General features: G+C 42.1%; 1 protein-coding gene across 1 annotated transcript in view; it reads right to left on the bottom strand.

Annotated features, from left to right (window-relative positions):
• Window positions 1-19,587, bottom strand: part of STAP1 (signal transducing adaptor family member 1) — a 185,774-nt gene that overhangs the window by 118,945 nt on the left and 47,242 nt on the right. The window contains exon 2 of the mRNA XM_075861585.1: window positions 16,592-16,660. Within this exon, the coding sequence (XP_075717700.1) occupies window positions 16,592-16,660 (69 nt within the window). The remainder of the gene's footprint in view (window positions 1-16,591; window positions 16,661-19,587) is intronic.

A 19,587-nucleotide genomic window follows, 5' to 3' on the forward strand; every position in this document is an offset into this window, starting at 1 on the left:
GGGTTACAGAGGATGGTATCAAAGTTATCTGCAATCCCATAAATTGTAGCATGATGTTAGCTGTATATTACACTTGCTGACATCACATGCTATTGATAAGGGCACCGCTCCTGTGCCTGCACCATTCCCGTACCATACATGTATGGCACTGTGGTGGAACTACTTCCTGCCTGCGTCGCTGACCACGAACTCCTCTCATCCTGCCGACGCCTTTCTCTCCAGAGAAGCCAGCACATGCGGCCGTCCTGTTCCGCAGTGAACACTAGTGTGCGCGTGCGAGCTCACTCCAGCCTTAAAGAGCCAGAGCGCACACGTGTGAGATTGAGCTGATTGCTTCCAGATCACCCTGGACTAAAAGAAGGGCCCTGCCCCTTCCTTCATTGCCTGAGCGTTCTTTGTACCTACCCGTGTCAGTCTTTGCAAATGGTCCCATGAGTGTTCTCCAGTTCCCAGTGTTCCCGTTCCTGCTACCTGTATCGTATATCCCGTGCTTCCGTGTGCCTGTGCTGTACAAAGTTGGAGTCGTGTTGTGTCGCCTGCTACACCCGCTGTGTTTCACCGCACCTGTTGTCTGCCTGCTGCCAGAGTTCCATCCGAGCCTAAACCATCGCTACTCTCTGAATTGCCACAGGTACTTTTATCCGAACTATAGACATTGACTTTGTACCCTGTTTGGCCAGCAGCTATACCGATACGGGATACCCACATACCCACAGTTCGTGACAGTCAGTCGTGAATGTATGTAATCATGGGATGCTGATAGGTTAACATGGTTGCCATGGCTATATGACTCGCAGGTGCTGTCTGTCAGTGTAACATTGATAGGCATAATACATTGCAATACAGGAGTATTGTAATGTATTATATTAGGTATTGGCATATTTTGAGTCATTTCGGAAGGCTATTCTTTCACTTGCTAGAACATGAAATGGTATTATCCAAGTAGATAGATCCTATTGCCATACATAAGTAGCAGGTAGGGTTTAGCCCTGGTAGAGAGACTAGGGACAATACTATCAGGTCTTTATAGTGACAGACAGGGTCTCGAAGACTTCCACTTTGTTTATTCTCTGTAGACGCAGAAAAAGCATTTGATATCGTAAGTTGGGATATATTGGAAGCGACCTTGGAGAAAGTAGGATTGGGACCGATCATGCGGAGATGTACTCTGGCCCTCTATCTGGTACTAACGACCCAGGTTAGGGTTATGGAAAACTATTGAAACCATTTCTTTTTAATAATGGGACAAGACATGGATGTCTTCTGATGTCTCTGGAAGTCTTGGCTACTGCATTAAGAATAAATGATTTGATTCAATGTCTGAGATTTGGCAGTAAATGTTATAAGTTATCACTTTTTGCAGATGACCTATTCATCTACTGTATGTGAGCAATCTCAGAATAGGCCTACCATTTATCTTGCAGGAATCTGAGCAATGTGGAGCTTTAACCCCTTCAGGACCAAGCTAATTTTAGCCTTCAGGACCAGCCTAATTTTTTTCAAATCTGACATGTCACTTTATGTGGTAATAACTTTAGAATCCTTTCACCTATCCAGCGATTATGCGATTGTTTTCTCGTATCATATTGTACTTTATGTTAGTGGAAAAATGTGGTCAATAAATTTATTGCTTATTTGTGAAAAACAACAAAATTTAGAGAAAATTTGAAGAAATTATGATTTTCCTAATTTTAAATGTACCTGCTTGTAAAACAGATAGTAACACCACACAAAATAGCTACTAATTAACATATCCCATATGTCTACTTTATGTTTGCATCGTTTTTTGAACATTCTTTTATTTTTGTAGGACGTTACAAGGCTTAGAACTTTAGCAATAATTTCTCACATTTTTAAGAAAATTTCAAAAGGCTATATTTTCAGGGACGAGTTCAGACCTGAAGTGGTTTTGAGGGCCCTATATATTATAAACCCCCACAAAACATTTTGAAAACTGCACCCCTCAACGTATTCAAAACAGCATTCAGGAAGTGTTTTAATCCTTTAGAGGTTTTACAGGAATTGATGCAATGTAGAGGTGAAATTTACTAATTATTTTTTTTTTTTTGCCAAAATTCATATGTAATAAATTTTTTTCTGTAACACAGAAGGTTTTACCCATAAAATTCATCTCAATATTTATTGCCCAGATTCTGCAGTTTTTAGAAATAGCACACATGTGACCCTAGTTTGCTACTGGACTGAAACACAGGCCTTAGAAGCAAAGGAGCACCTAGTGGATTTTGGGACCTCCTTTTTATTAGAATATATTTTAGGCGCCATGTCAGGTTTGAAGAGGTCTTGTGGTGCCAAAACAGTGGAAACCCCCAAAAGTGACTCCATTTTTTTTTAAATACACCCCTCAGGGGTATAGTTAGCATTTTGACCCCACAGTTTTTTTTTTTGCTAAATTTATTCGAATTAGTCTGTGAAGATTAAAATCTACTTTTTAGCTAAAAAAAAAAAAAACATAGAATTTTTTAATTTTTACAAAGAATAAAGGAGAAAAAGCACCCCAACATTTGTAAATCAATTTAACCCGATTATGGAAATACCCCATATGTGGTAATAAACTGCTGTTTGGACCCACAGCAGGGCTCAGAAGGGAAGGAGTGCCATTTGGATTTTGCAGCTCAGATTTTGCTGAATTGGTTTCTGGCGGCCATGTCACATTTGCAGAGTCCCTGAAGTACCACTACAGTAGAAATTCCCCAGGTATGATCCCATTTTGGAGACTATACCCCTCAAATAATTAAATTAGAGGTGTAGTGAGCATTTTAATCCCTCAGGTGTTCTATAGATTTTATTAGAATTGGGCTGTGAAAATGAAAAAATATTTTTTCCAATAACATGTAGATTTAGCTCATAATTTTTAATCTCCACAAGGAATACAGGCGAAAAGACACCCCAAAATGTGTTACACTATTCTCCTGAGTAGGGAAATACCCCATATGTGGTTGTAAACTGCTATTTTGACACACGGCATGGGTCTAAAGGGAAAAAGAGCGATTTTGTTTTTGGAGTGGAGATTTTACCAAATTGATTTTTGGCGCAGGTTGCATTGCGCTGAGGTACCAGTACAGTGAAACCCCCCCGAGAAGTGACCCCATTTAGGAAACTACACCCCTCAAGAAATTCATCTAGAAGTATAGTGAGCATTTTGACCCCAAAGGTTTTGCAGAAATTAGTGCACAGTAGATGTTGCAGATTGAAAATTGCCAGTTTCCACAGATATGCCTTTTCAGTGCACAATGTGTTGTGCCCAGCTTGTACCATTGGAGACACACACCCCATAAATTGTTAAGCAGTTCTCCAGAGTACAGTAATATCCCATATGTGGTCAAAAACTGCTGTTTGGGCACACTGCCAGGCCCAGAAGGACCGCCATTTGGCTTTTGGAGCGCAAATTTTGCTTGGTAGTAGTTTTGTTTAGTGTTTTACTGGTGTTTCAGTTTATAATGTGGGGGCATATGTACATCAGGGTATATGTAAGCTAGGCGGAGTACATCAGGGTATATGTAAGCTGTGTGGAGTACATCAGGGTATATGTAAGCTGGGCAGAGTACATCAGGATACATGTAAGCTGGGCGGAAAGCATCAGGGTATATGTAAGCTGTGTGGAGTACATCAGGGTATATGTAAGCTGTGCGGAGTACATCAGGGTATATGTAAGCTGGGCGGAGTGCATCATGGTAAATGTAAGCTGGGTGGAGTACATCAGGGTATATGTAAGCTGGGTAGAGTGCATCAGGTCATAATAGGCTGATGAATAATAACATTCATTATCCATGGATAGTGACGTACGCTTTGAACCAATCCTTTATGCATAGGCCAGATTTTTGGGGCAGCAGTTGCACTTCTAAAGGGTGTCCGTGGTATTGTACAAAATATCCGCACTCCAGCATTGCCTAATCTTTGACTTCGTCACTAGCCCCATATGTGGCACAGACCCAAAAATGTCATCGTTTCTGCTGCATTTACAGGGTCTATCAGTGGGGGCTAGCAAATGATGACGTGGGGTTTTAGCTGAAGAACTGCTGCACATATAAATTAGTCTGGGCCGTCGTTTTGCATTATTGCGTTCCTTTTTATTTTTCCGTTGACGAGCAGTGTGAGTGCTTAATTTATATGGGACGAGCTGTAGTTTTTATTAGTAGAATTTTGGGGTACATGTGATATTTTGATCAGTTTTTATTCAATTTTTTGGGAGGTGAGGAGACCAAAAAACAGAAATTCTCTCACTGTTTTTTTATAAATTTTTAACGGCGTTCTCTGTGCAGTATAAACAATATGTTTACTTTATTCTGCGGTTCGATACGATTATGGCAATACCAAATTTATATAGTTGTTATATGTTTTACGACTTTTACACAATAAAAACACTTTTTTCTCTATAAAATAATGTTTTAGTGTCACCATATAGAGCCATAACTTTTTTATTTTTTTGTCGACGGAGCTGTGTGAGGGCTTGTTTTTTGCGTGACAAACTGTAGTTTTTATTAGTACCATGTTGGGGTACGTGCGACTTTTTTATCACTTTTTATTCTATTTTTTTGGAAACGACGTGACCAAAAAAGGAAATTTGGCCATTGTTTTTTTTTTTTTTTTTTTACAGTGTTCACCGTGCGGGATAAATAATATGATATTTTTTATAGGTCAGATCCCCAGTACAATACACTGCACTACTTATGTAGTCAAGTGTATTGTAAGGGTATATGCAATCGCTAACTGCAATTACGTCTGAAATTACGGAGCTGTTTTCAGGAGAAAACAGCTCCTGAACTTCAGACGTAAATGCATGTACTTGCGTTTTGCGGGGCGTCTTTTACGGACGTAATTTGGAGCTGTTCTTCATTGGAGTCAATGAAAAACGGCTCCAATTACGTCCCAAGAAGTGTCCTGCACTTCTTTTGACGAGGCTGTAATTTTATGCGCCGTCTTTTGACAGCGACGCGTAAAATGACAGGTCGTTGGCACAGTACATCGTAAAGCCCATTGAAAGTAATGGGCAGATGTTTGCCGACGTATTGGAGCCGTTTTTTCAGACGTAATTCGAGCCGTAAAACGCCTCCATTACGTCTGAAAATAGGTCGTGTGAACCCAGCCTTACTGTCATTTTACAACTGATAGTTAAGCCTATTAGGACCTAATAGGCTCCCTTACCTGGCAACCATCAGCACCCTACGATTTTTCGCAGGGGGCCAACGGGATACAGAGGGAGCCCCCTCTCTCTGTGTCAATCCCTTAAATGCTGCTGTCGCTATTGACAGCGGCATTTAAGGGGCTAAACGGCGGCGATCGGAGATAACTGTGATCGCCGCCGTTGCAGCAGGATGTCAGCTGTACGTTACAGCCAACACCCGCTGAAGATGAAGCGGCACAGCTCCTGTGCTCGCTTCATCCACAGGGTGTTACTGTACGTTCATTTGCGGGAACGCACCGCTAAAAAGGACATACAGTAACGCCCATTTTCGGGAAGGTGTTAAGGAATTCCAAAGTTAATGTGCAGAAGTCAGACATACTGAATGTCACCTTGCCCAGGGAAGAGGTTAACCATCTCAGAGCTAACTTTCCATTTAAATGTGAAACAAAATTGATCAAGTAGCTAGGGGTGAGGATCATGGCAAACCCTGCAGAGGTATTTAGTCTCAATTTTCAACCTTTGCTGAGAACGCTGGAGTCTGATCTGAATGGTTAGTCTTCCCTACCCTTCTCTTGATTTGGAAGAGATAACCATTTTAAAAATGGATACCCTTTCAAAGTTTTTATGTTTATTTATTTATATTTATTTCAGTCCCATCCAATTTCCCTTCCCAGATTATTCTTGAATGTTCATAAAACTTTAGCAAGGACGCTTGTTTGGGAAGGGGCAGACTCTAGATTGCGCTATCTGAACTTCGTACAAAAAAAATGTCAGGGAGGGATGGGCCTACCTGACTTCTCACTGTTTCATAAGTCTGCATCCTCACCTGCATACTGAATTTACAACACAATGCTGAGACTAAAATGTGAGTGGATTTTGAGAAAGATGTATTCACAATTCCTCCCAGATCAGCGTTTTGGCTTAAATCTGCTACGTCCTTTTTTCCATCATTTATATCCCAAGTCCTCGATTTTTGGATAACATCTGTGGTTCATTGAAGCAGGTTGGTCCCCCATTTCCCCTAACATTAATCTTTGAAAACCCCCATTTTCACACAGGTTTACACACACACACACACACACACACACACACACACACACACACACACATACACATGTGTTTTTAGGGTTCCAGATAAAAGGTAGCACATTGCTCACCAAAATGCTCAGTGGGGGTTCTCTCAAATTACTAAGGAATATTTACAGGGGAGACCTTCCTCATCAGGGTGCATGTTATGATTATGGCCAATTAAAGAGTTATGTCCAATCTGTACTCTTTAGTGGGACCCTTACACGAACGTTGACATCATTCGAAAGCCTATGTGTGAACTCTAAATTACCATTCCACCTAGTCTCTGTGATATATGGGTTGTTACTAGAGGGAATGAAGACCAGCTCCTTTATAAATGTGTCGGCATGGGAAAAAGAGCTAGGTGCAACATACAGAGCATTCGGAAAGTCTTCAGACCCTTTCACTTTTTTCACAGTTTGTTATGTTGAGGACTTGTGCTAAAAAAAAATGTTTTTCCCCATCATTCTGCACTCAATACTCATGATGACAAAATGAAAACAGAATTTTAGAAACTTTTGCAAATTTATTAAATATGAAAACTCAAATTTTGTATGGACATACAGTAAGTATTTAAACCCTTTATTTTGACACTTGAAATTTAGCTCTGGGGACCTCCCATTTCTCTAGATCATCTTTGAAATGTTTCTACACCTTGATTGGAGTCCACCTATGGTAAATTCCTTTGATTGGACATGATTTGTAAAGACACACCCCTGTCTATATAAGGTCTTACAGCTGACAATGCATATCAGAGCAAAAACCAAGCCATAAGGAGGAAATAACTGCCTGTAGAGCTCAGAGAAAGGATTGTGTGGAGGCACAGATCTTGAAAGGGGTACAAAAAAAATTCTGCTGCACTGAAAGTTCCCACTAGCCTCCATAATTCTTAAACAAAAGAAGTTTGGAACAACCAGGACTCTTCTTAGAGCTGGTCGCCCCACATAACTAAGTAATCAGTGGAGAAGGGCCATGGTAAGAAAGGTGACCACGAACCCAATGGTCAGTCTGGCTGAGCTCCAAAGATCCTGTGTGCAGATAGGAGAAACTTCCAGAAGGTCAACCATCACTGCAGCACTTCACCAATCTGGGCTTCATGGCACAGTGGCCAGAAAAAAGCATCTCCTCAGTAAAAGACACATGAAAGCCCACCTGGAGTTTGCAAAAAAAGCAAATAAAAGACTCGGACTGTGAGAAACAAGATTATGTGGTCTGAAGAAAACCATAATTTAACATTTTTGCCTCAATTCTAAGCATCATGTCTGGGGGAAACCAAGCACTGCTCATCACCTGTCCAAAACCATCCCTACAATGAAGCATGGTGGTGGCAGCATCATGCTGTGGCAGTGTTTTTCAGAGACTGGGACGGAGACTGGTCAAGGTTGACGGAAACATGAACGGAGCAATGTACAGAGATATTCCTTAATGAAAACCTGATCCAGAGTGCTCTGGACCTCAGACTGGGCGAAAGGTTCACCTACCAACAAGACAATGACCCTAAGCACACAGCCAAGACAACACAGTAGTGGCTTAGGTACAACTCTGTGAATGTCCTTGAGTGGCCCAGCCAGAACCCTAACTTGAACCCAATCTAACATCTATGGGGTGATCTGAAAATGGCTGTCCACAGACGGTCCCCATCCAACTTGACAGAGCTTGAGAGGATCTGCAGAGAAGAATGGCAGAGAATCCCCAAATTCAGGTGTGCAAACCTTGTAAATGGTCTGAATACTTATGTCAATGCAATATTTTCATTTTTCCTTTTCAATAAATTAGCATACATTATTAACATTCTGTTTTCACTTTGTCATTATGGGATATTGAATGCAGAAAAATGGGGAAAAAACTTGAATTATTATTTTATTTTAGCACAAGGCCACAACATAAAAAAATATGAAAAAATTTAAAGGGTCTGAAGACTTTCTCAATGCATTGTATTCCAGTGCAAAGTGGGATAAGGCTGACGCAGAAGGGGCCAACCCATATGGGGCCGTTAAAAAGTCAAAGGTGGAAAAAAAATGCTGCAGAGTCAAGCAAAGCTTGAAACCAATACTATGTCCCTAAATGCTATACAATAAGCACAAAAAGATCAATATTTTATTAATTTTACACAAATAGTTATAGAAATAATTTAAAAACGCCCAATAAGGCTTTGTTCACATCTGCATCAGGGCTCCGTTCCGTCTGAGCTTTCCGTCAGAACGGAGCCTCGACTGACATAAACGGAAACCATAGATTTCAATGATGACGGATCCGGTGCCAATGGTTTCCGTTTGTCTCCATTGTGCAAGGGTTCCGTCGTTTTAACTGAATCAATAGCGTAGTCGACTATGGCTTCCCTTTGTGTCAGTCAGGGCTCCGTTCCGATGGAACGTCGGAACGGAGCCCTAACGCAGATGTGAACGAAGCCTAAAACACAAAATGCAAAAAAATACACACTAGGAAGGACAGTGTATTACATAAGGCAGGATAAAAATGGTGGTAATACCATAGTATCTGAATACATAAAATATCACGCCAGCTGTCAAGTATAATATCTATAAAGTATACCCAAATGCATCATTATGGCTGAATTTTACCACAAAAGTTAAACTCACCCACAATATGCCATACTAACTGCCTTCACACTGACCAGCACCCCTCTAGGTAAACTTGATCTAGATATCTAAGCCCCTACTTACCCAAAACCCTCCCGAAGGTTGATCTAGTAGATGTGGCAGGTGAGTGTTGTGCCCAAGATTATGGTGAGTGAATTCCAGGGTATTCAAATTAAACAGAGCACAAGCTACATTCCATGAGTGGGCTACCCCGTTAAATGGTAGCAGCCAGGGTTTACAGGGTTGTTTGTAACGATACATAAAGATCAGTCGGAAGGAAGATTGGGAGGGTACTCTTAGGCCAAAGAAGGAACTGACCTTTTCAGTGAGGCCCAACAAGAGAAACTAGCTAAAGACCAATGTCTGCCATAATAGCGTTAATAGATTGAGATTGCCGAACCGCAACCGCTAGTAGTTCAATTGCTAGGGCAAACAAAGGGGGGGAAAGCGATCAATCTTGTCTTGTGCCTCTCTTCAGGTAAAAAGATTGTGGGATATCTAAATTAGTGCGGACTCCAGTCAAAGCGGTATTATAGAACAGTTTCACTTAAGACCAACATGAACCCTTCTATGCACCTCCACAGAATCAAATGCTTTGAAGCTATAGAAGGTTACCAAAAAGCCAGGGGTGTGATCTGATTGGGCTGCATTTATATTAAGGAAAAGGTGTCTGATATTAAAGGGGTTTTCCATGTTCTGACAACTGATGACCTATTGACCGTTTGTCAGACCCCGCACCGATCAGCTGGTCCAGTTCCGGAAGCAGTTGGCTGCGGCCTCAGAATAGTGGCAGTGAACAGGAACAGACCTGCAGAACGGCCACTATGCTATGTACGGAGTCAATAAAGGAGAGGATCACACGGTTGAGTCTGTAATGTCAGTATTAAGTAACAAAATGGGGGTATAGGAGTCTATGGTTAAGGGGTCTTCCCTGGTGTCAACAGGACTACAATTAGTGCATCACGCATGCATAAAGAGAGGGAACCTCTCTCCTGTGCAGTTGTGAAAGTTATAATTCATCAGCATAGAGCTTGTACAAATCATTTTGCAAAACATTCATGCCTGGGGTATTGCTCAAGGTTAAAGAACCAATAGCATTTTCCCTCTTCTAATAAACCTATATCCCTATTCCATAATCTCTGACTTGTGAAATGTGTATTTTTTGAATGTTCAGTAATGAGCATTTTATATATATTTGAAATCGTGTTTTTAGTACATAGTTACATAGTTAGTACGGTTAAAAAAAGACACATGTCAATCAACTTCAACCAAGGGATGGGAAAAGGGAAAAGAAAAATTTCTACACATAGGAGCTAATATTTTTTTGTTCTAGGAAATTATCTAAGCCTTTTTTAAAGCCATCTACTGTCCCTGCTGTGACCAGCTCCTGCGGTAGGCTATGCCATAGATTCACAGTTCTCACAGTAAAGAATTATTGTTGCCTCTGCAGGTTGAACCTTTTTTTCTCCAGACGGAGGGAGTGCCCCCTTGTTTTTTGAGGGGGTTTTACATGGAACAGGATTTCACCATATTTTTTGTATTTGCCATTAATATATTTATATAAGTTAATCATGTCCCCCGTTAGTCGTCTTTTTTCAAGGCTAAATAGGTTTAATTATTTTAATCTATCCTCATTCTCCATGCCCCTTATTAGCTTCGTTGCTCTTCTTCTATTTTTTCCAGCTCCAGGGCATCCTTTCTATGAACTGGAGCCCAGAACTGAACTGCATATTCTAGATGAGGCCTCACTAATGCTTTGTAAAGTGGTAATATTAAATCCCTGTTCCGCGAGTCCATGCCTCTTTTAATACACGACAAAATCTTGCTGGCCTTTGAAGCAGCTGATTGACATTGCATGCTGTTATTTAGTTTATGATTTACAAGTACACCCAGATCCTTCTCAACAAGTGAATCCCCCAGCGTAGCTCCCCCTAGGACATATGATGCATGCAGGTTGTTGGTACCCAGATGCATAATTTTACATTTATCTACATTAAACTTCATTTGCCAACTGGATGCCCAAACACTTAGTTTATTTAAATCCACTTGCAATTCACGAACATCTTCCATAGACTGAACTATATTACATAGCTTGGTGTCATCTGCAAAAATAGAAATAGTGCTATTAATCCCATCCTCTATATCATTAATAAATAAGTTGAATAATAGTGGTCCCAGCACTGAACCCTGGGGTATACCACTTATAACCGGGGACCATTCAGAGTAGGAATCATTGACCACAACACTCTGGATACGGTCCTTGAGCCATTCTCAATCCAATTACAAACTCTACTTTCTAAACCTATAGTTCTTAATTTACCCATTAGACGTCTATGAGGGACAGTGTCAAATGCCTTTGCAAAGTCCAAAAACTCTATATCCACAGCGGCCCCTCTGTCTAAGCTTCTGCTCACCTCTTCATAAAAATATATCAGGTTGGTTTGACAACTTCTGTCCTTAGTAAAATCGTGCTGGCTGTCACTTATAATACTATTTTTTGTCACATGATCCTGTATATAGTCCCTCAATAGCCCCTCAAACATTTCCCCCACGATGGATGTTAAGCTTACTGGTCTATAATTACCCAGGGAAGACCTAGAGCCCTTTTTGAAAATAGGCATCACATTTGCCCTGCGTCAGTCCAATGGCACTATACCAGTCACTAGAGAATCTCTGAATATTATGAAGAAGGGGACTGAAATAACTGAACTGAGCTCTTTAAGAACTCTAGGATGTAACCCATCTGGTCCCGGGCCTTGTGTACATTTATTTTGTTTAATTTAGCTTGGTCCATGTCTACATTCATCCAATTCAGTATATTAACTGATATATTAACAGCGCTGGCACAGGCTACATCAGCTGTTCTTTCTTCTATTGTATATACAGAGCTAAAGAACCCATTTAGTAACTCTGTCTTCTCTTGATCCCCTGTGACCAACTCCCCATTAGCACTATCTAAGGGTCCTACATGTTCAGACCTTGGCTTTTTTGCATTTACATACTTGAAGAATTTTTTGGGATTTGTTTTACTATCCTTGGCCACCTGCCTTTCATTTTGTATTTTTGCTAATTTTATTACATTTTTACAGATTTTATTATGCTCTTTATAATTTAAAAAGGCTACAGCTGTACCCTCAGAATTGTATTTTTCAAATGCCCTTTTTTGTCATGTATTGCCCTTTTTACAGAAGGTGTAAGCCATGTGGGGTTTAATTCTAGTTGTTTATACTTGTTACCTATAGGAATACATTTTGTACTATGATTACCCAAAGTATATTTGAAAATCTCCCATTTATCATTTGTACCATGATTTGACATTAGTTCTTCCCAGTCTGTATCCTGAATTGCAGCCCTCATCCTGGGAAAATTGGCCTTCTTAAAATTAAGTGTTTTTGCCCACCCAACCTGTGTTTGTTTTTTACAGTATAGGTAAAATGTATCTATATTGTGATCAATGTTACCAAGGTTGTGAAAACTGGAAAACTGAACATTGACATTCGAAACAAGCTCTGCATTATTAGAAATGACCAGATCCAACAGAGCTTCACCTCTAGTCGGGTCTTCCACAAACTGGCCCATAAAATTTTCCTGCAACAGGTTGAGGAAATGTCTCCCCTTTGCAGTTGAAGCCGAACCATGACACCAATTAATATCCCGGTAATTAAAATCTCCCATTATTAGTACAGTACCCCCCTGTGCGGCCACCTCCATCTGTTTATATAGCTGACCTTCCATCTCCTCAGTTATATTGGGGGGTCTATAGATTACACCAAAAGTAATTTTTTCAGTGTTTATGTCCCTTTCTAGTTCCACACACAGGATTTCAACCTCCTCACAATCTTCACCCTCTAATGTCTCTTTCACACTCGCCTTCCTATCACTTCTCACATACAGACATACACCACCACCTTTCCTATTTGTCCTGTCTTTCCGAAAAAGTGTAAAACCCTCTAGATTTACAGCCCAGTCGTGCGAAGAGCCTAGCCATGTTTCAGCAACGCCAACTATATCTATATTTTCTTCCAGTATCAAGGCCTCCAACTCCCCCATTCGCTTGCTAGACTTCTGGCTTTTCTGATTATTTTACATTACTTGGGCACTCCCAGATTAAGTGAAGGAACCCTGCCAAAGGATGCTGGCACCTGATACAATTTAAATCTACTCTGATTCGCATTTTAAAGAGGCTATCTGGTGTGTAATATAGTTGTTAAATAATGTTAAATTGGATCATTTGAAAATTACCACTAGCTGAAACACTCCTACAATTCTTATATATGTTGGCGATTTTGATTAGAAATAATGTGGATATTCATGGATTGGGCAGTGGGGGGGGGAGGGGGATAAAATTATTTTATTTACAGACAATATTCTCCTCTGCCTTGATGAATCGGAGAGATCTGTCCCAGAGGCTATTAAAGTAATAGAACAATTTGGCGCTTTTTCGGGTCTTGAAATAAATTGGAGCAAATACACCCTCCTGCAGTTAGATGAATTTGATTTTGAACCTATTGGTGAACTCTCTATTATTGATAGCTCAAAGAGTTTTGAGTATCAAGGAATTAAAATATATGAATGACGATTCCATACGCAGGCTCTTTCTGCTCAAGGGGGGTCTCATGCAGGAGCATGGGGAGCCCTGGAGGGCCATGCCAGAGCTCTGGCAGGAGAGGTGAAGAATCTGGTTAACCACTCCTAATTTAGCAGGCTAAAGCATGTCTTAGCGGTATCCCTTTTTTTTTTTTTTTTTAAGCTTACTTTGAATCTAAGTAAAACTGGTGTGATACTACAGAACAGTCTGGTTAAAAGGGGACTCTGGTGATATTGTAGAAGATTTTGCTTTTTGTATGAACAGCTCTCAAAATTGCAATCCAGTCTCTGAAGTGTAACAAGCAAGCAAGAGGAGGATGTGGGGGAGTACCCAGAAGCCCAGGTCTTGTGGGGAATTTGTTCACCTTTTCAATGGTGAAAAAAGGATAGAAGGTGGAGTTTTCTAGTAGATTCTTCGTCCCCCCCTTTACATTTTCATGGAGGCCAACAATGCGAATGTTATTTTGTCTTAGATTTTCAAAGTCGCCTACTGGTCAACAGAGGAGGCTATTTGCTTTGGCAGAGTGGATATTTGGTCTGGAATAGGCCTCTAAGCATCCTGAGCATTTCAGAGATTCTTCGTTTGGATTCTGTAGTTCTATCACATATTTTCTGTAGGTCAAGTTTAAGTATAACAAAGTCTTGCTTAAGGTCATCCACTATTACCAGTATAGCTGACAGAATTTCGATTTGTGTGGAGGAGGGAGGTAACAAGTTGGGAGAGTGTGGTGGTGATGGGATCTGGGAGCCTTCAAACAAGGAAAGAGAGAATTCTGGGAAGGATCCTCTTTTTTTCATCAACAAGCCTGGAAAGTTGGACCAGTCGCTGCATAGCGTATGCGCTGCAAAGTGTCAGACTCGCCCTGAAGCTGCTCCGACATGGGTGTTTCAGTCTCCATAGGTGAGAGAGGAGGTTCTCCGTCCAGGGCAGAGTTTATCTATAACTTCAAAGTAAAGCGTTCAAGGTGTGATTTACTGCTACTCCTTTTTTTTTTGTTTCAAATTTCTGTTTATTTGTTATTTTGCATTCAACAGTTTTAAAACAGTGGTTTCCAATCATATTGAGAAATAAGGCATCATATACCAAATCAGTAAATTCACACATCTTCTTGCAAGTGTATAAGCCAGGTTAATAAACTTGGGTGTTCGGAAAAAACATTTTAGACATCTTATTTCTAAATACAGATCCAGTCTATTGACCATGTCTTGTTCTAATAGGGTATTGGGAAACGGGTACATTACTTAAGGGGATAAATTTAGATCTTTGTCTAACAAGAAATCTGTGAGTGAACCTAAGTCCACGTGAAGTATTAATTAGTCATATAGCTATCATATCCTTCGGGGTCAAATAGGAAGTTGAGCCAGGGGAGCCAAATTCTTTTATATTTACCAGTCGCTACTTCTTCTTTTACCCGCCAATAAGCACAAAGTTTAACACAACTGGCACCCACTCTAAAGCCTCCAGCACACTTCAGTGAAATGCTTCAGTGTGCTATTCGTTTTTTTAACGGATAGCAGACTGGATCATTCATTTCTATGGGACCATGAACACTTCCGTTATTTTAACAGTTCCGTGCATCCATTCCACTAAAAATAGAACAGGTCCTACTCCTATCCGTTTTTTGCGAATCAGTCTCGGCCTTTCTATTCATTTGGTCCGTTAAAACAACGTGTGCAGTTCATGTTTCATGGATATGTGATTTGCAGCCATACAAATAGCAACGGATGTGTGCTTGGGGCCCAAGAGTTAGGGGAGAGATACCAGCACTATATATGGGCTAATAAAGTAATTGCACCCACACCGTGGGAGGACATGGCAGAGGTTTACCAGTTCTATTTCTTAACAGTCACTGCATTAATGGAAGTGTGTCCACTACTAAGGATACAGTGGTAACAGTCAGTGGAGGGAGACTGTATATCTGTGAGGCCTGATCCTTTAAGATATTATATGATTACAGATTTTTGGACTGCAGATGGGGTAGGCACCAGGAGTCACACAATTCACCCACTCCTGCAGGTAGTTTGGCAGCAGGATTTCTTTCAGTGGACATCTGATGGAATCCAGAAAGCCGGGTCAAGACAATACCTGTTACAAAATGGCAATTGGGTGCTAAGGCTGTGCACCCTCTTCCCAGGCTGTTTACTTGGCAGGATCGCTGATTTGTGGTCAGCTCTCCAGGGAGAGCCAGCACACATCCTTAGTCATACAGTGACTGATATGCAGGCATCCAGAAATTCTGCACAGGCTGGGCCAAGATGGCAGAGAGGGCCTGGCCTTACTCCGTGCCACTGGACAGGAGGAAGAGAGTGTGGCTCTTACAAGCGTCATATCGCTTTGGTGGTAGTTGGGAGCAGTCAGGAGAACTACACAGGGCTGGATGGCTTTACAAGGAGCAGCTGCAGTAAACTGGTGGCACGGTACAGGCCGTGTTCAGATAGCAGTGGCCACGGGGATGCCAGGCCTCACCACCCTTCAACGGGTCAGAACAGGAGGGGGCTGGATGATCCTCTGCGCCCAGATGCTGCAAAGCCTAGGAAGCCAAAATGAGTAGACAAAAGTACTTTATAGGGCAGGATGGCAGGGATATTAACAGGATTAACTAGCGGCCCCCGGAAGCAAAATCCCTGCACATACGCTTAGGCATATAGTTATTTTATATGTTAGTAAAGCATAAAGAGTTAATTAAAGGGGTTTTCCAGGCCCATAAAATTGATGACCTATCCTCAGGAATGGCCATCAACTCCTGCCACCCCCACCGATCAGCTGTTTTGAAGGTGCCACAGCGCTCGTACGCCCTTCATTTTCTCTGCTCCTACTGTGAATCGTCGTCGCACTTGTAGCGGTGGTTCACAGTATTACATCCTTCTCCCATTCACTTCAATGGAAGAATGCTGTAATTCTATGAACCGCCGCTACAAGTGTGTCGATAATTCACAGTGCGAGCAGTAGTAATGGAGGGGAAGCAGCGCTCGTACGAGTGCTGTGGCCCCTTCAAAACAGCTGATCGGTGTGGGTGTCGGGGGTCGGACCCCGACCGATCACATATTGATGGCCTATCCTGAGCATAGGCCATCAATTTTATGGGACTGGAAAACCCCCTCAAATATTGCCAATACAGTTGCTAGAATAAGTAATTTATTTGTTTTAATCATTGGCATGTATTACACAACACATACTGTATACACATTTTTTTACCTTTTCTTGCTTTTTGTCACTGTAAAGAAAAAGTTTTGTTCCTCGCAGCTCTGTCCAGTACTTGACTTCCTAGAAGAAAAAATAGTCTTATAATTATATTACTTAACAAAAATTATATACAGCAGCATAAATCAATCTTCTTTGAGAGTTATAACTGTCAGTTCAAAGAAAGTCAACTACTTACTAAACACAAAGTATGTATAAGTAAAAGTCGGACTGCCTCCTGACACTACAGTAAAACAAGTGTTACAACAATGTGTGGAAGGTTCATCAAAACCAGTGCAAGAGATAAAGGGAGTAGTTGCCATAGCAACCAATTCCCGCTAGGAAGGAAGGATCAAAATTTGCACTTCATGAAGAAGGCCTTAGGCTCCAATAACATGGCCATGTGACCAGATTGGGTGAGAGTCTTATATTATATGGGGTAAAGATAGATAGCGCAATCCCACTTTTGGCACACGGACTGTTCATATGGCTGTATGAATGAAATCTTAGGCCATGTTCACACAGCATATTTTCAGGCGTATTTTGAAGCATTAACTACATGCAACTAAACATGAGTGAGAAAAAGTAAGTTAAGTAATCTGTGCGGACATTCCGCAGAGTATTACAGTAGCAGTAAAGTGGATGAGATTTGAACAAATCTCACCTACACGCTGTGGTAAAAATTGGCAGAAAGGAAAGGACTCTCAATCTGCGGGATGTGAATTTCTCTTGCAAAAAAGTTGGGGAAATTCCACACAGAAAAGCAGGTCGGAAATTCTGCAGAGTTTATGCTACATGTGAACATGGCCAGGGGTGTAACTAGGAAACTCTGGGCCCCAGAGCAAACTTTTGACTGGGCCCCCCTCTTCTGGGTGCCACACACAGCCTGGCCTTGTAGATAGTGCCCCCCTGTAAATAGTGCCATACAGCCCCTCCTTTAGACAATGCTATACAGCCCCCCGTGTAGACAGTGCTATACAGCCCCCTGTGTAGACAGTGCTATACAGCCCCCCTGTAGACAGTGCTATATAGCCTCCCCATACAGTGCTATACAGCCCTCCCTGTAGACTGTGATAAGCTTTCAAGTATCACAAAGAGGAACAATCGATGTGGCGCGCAGTGTCAATTTTTTTTCTTTTAAGCAATTTTTTTTCTTTTAAGCCACGCCTCGAATCCCACTAAATCCCTGCTCATATACACCTGGTTCAGCCCACACAGTATAAAGCCCCCATAGCTGCCACCATACAGTATAATGCCCCCATATAGTATAATGCCCACACAAATGACCCATACAGTATAATGCCCACATAGATGCCCCATACAGTATAATGCCCACACAGATGCCCCATACAGTATAATACCCACACAGATGCCCCAAACAAATTCCCCCATGCAGCATAATACCCCCATAGCTGCCCCCACTGTATAATGTCCCCCATACTGCCCCCACACAGTATAATGCTCTCCATAGCAGCCCCCACACAGTATAATGCTCTCCATAGCTGCCCCCACACAGTATAATGACTCCCATAGCTGCCCCCACAGTATAATGCCCCCATAGCTGTCCCCAGCGTATAATGCCCCCCATACAGTTGAATGCCCAGCATAGCTGCCCCCACAGTATAATGCTCCCATAGCTGCCCCACACAGTATAATGCCCCCATAGTTGCCCCCAAAATATAATGCCCCCCATAGCTGCCCCCACAGTATAATGCCATCCATAGCTATCCCCACAGTATAATGCCCCCATACAGTATAATGCCCCCATAGCTGTCCCCACAATATAATGCCCCCATGGCTGTCCCCACAGTATAATGTTATCCATAGCTGTCCCCACAGTATAATGCCCCCATAGCTGTCCCCACAGTATAATGCCCCATAGCTGTCCGCACAGTATAATGCCCCCATAGCTGTCCCCACAGTATAATGCCCCCATACAGTATAATACCCCCATAGCTGTCCCCACAGTATAATGCCCCCATAGTTGCCCCCACAGTATAATGCCCTCATAAAGTATAATGCCGCCCCATATAGTAAAATGCTTCTATAGCAGCCACCATATCAGCCCCTCTTCCGTACCCAGTATAATGCCCCATAGTGCCTAATAGAAAAATAACATAATTACTTACCTATGCCCATTCCCACGACGGGTAGAGGATCCTTCTCCTCCAGTCTGTGCTGTGAGTGACTCGGCGCATACAGGCCGAGCTGCTCACGGCAGAGTGACTGCTGGAGCACGGAGCTGTCAGCTCCTTGCTCCAGCAATCAGGAAGCGGGACCAGCACGGTGAACGCTGTGTGGCTACGGGGGCCCTGTGGGCTAACCAGGTTTATGGTCCAGGTCACAATTGCGACCGTTAAGACCCCTCGAGCTATGCCAATGTATACAGTAGCCTATGGCAGAGCAAGGAGATACATCCCTGCTCTGTCATAGTGTTCAATAGTATATCTGCATCCAAAGGACGCAGACACTATTGAATGTGGTGTTGCTACCGCTGTAGCAGCCATAGCGGCTGCTAGCGGAGCCTCCGGGCATTAGGGGGTGCCGTGTCGGCTGGCGGCACAGGCCCCCTCATGCCGTGGGCCCCGTAGCAGCCATATTGGCTGCTACAGCGGTAGTTACGCCACTGAACATGGCCTAATGGTAAGTTCACATGCGGCAGATTTGTTGCAAAAAATTCTGTGACTGAAAATCAGTTCTATTCATTTGAACGGAACTTGCAGAACTCCATGCGCCTGCTGCAAAAACAATTCCAATCAAAATGTATTTGGCCGAGAATCTTTTGCAGAAATCCGAGGCTGACCCATGGTATGCTCAAATCTCTGTTTATTGTTTTGTTGCGATTTAACCTCTTGCCGACACAGGATGAGAATACTCGTCCTGAGCGGCAGGTGCTTGCCGCATTAGGACGACCATTCTTGTCCTGCAGTTAAAATGTTACAGCATGTAAACACGCTGTGACAGAACAGTGACTTCAGCTGTCAATCCAGAGTGACCAATCACAGCCAAAA

This window comes from Rhinoderma darwinii, chromosome 1 (genome assembly GCF_050947455.1).
Source record: "Rhinoderma darwinii isolate aRhiDar2 chromosome 1, aRhiDar2.hap1, whole genome shotgun sequence".
NCBI lineage: Eukaryota > Metazoa > Chordata > Amphibia > Anura > Rhinodermatidae > Rhinoderma > Rhinoderma darwinii.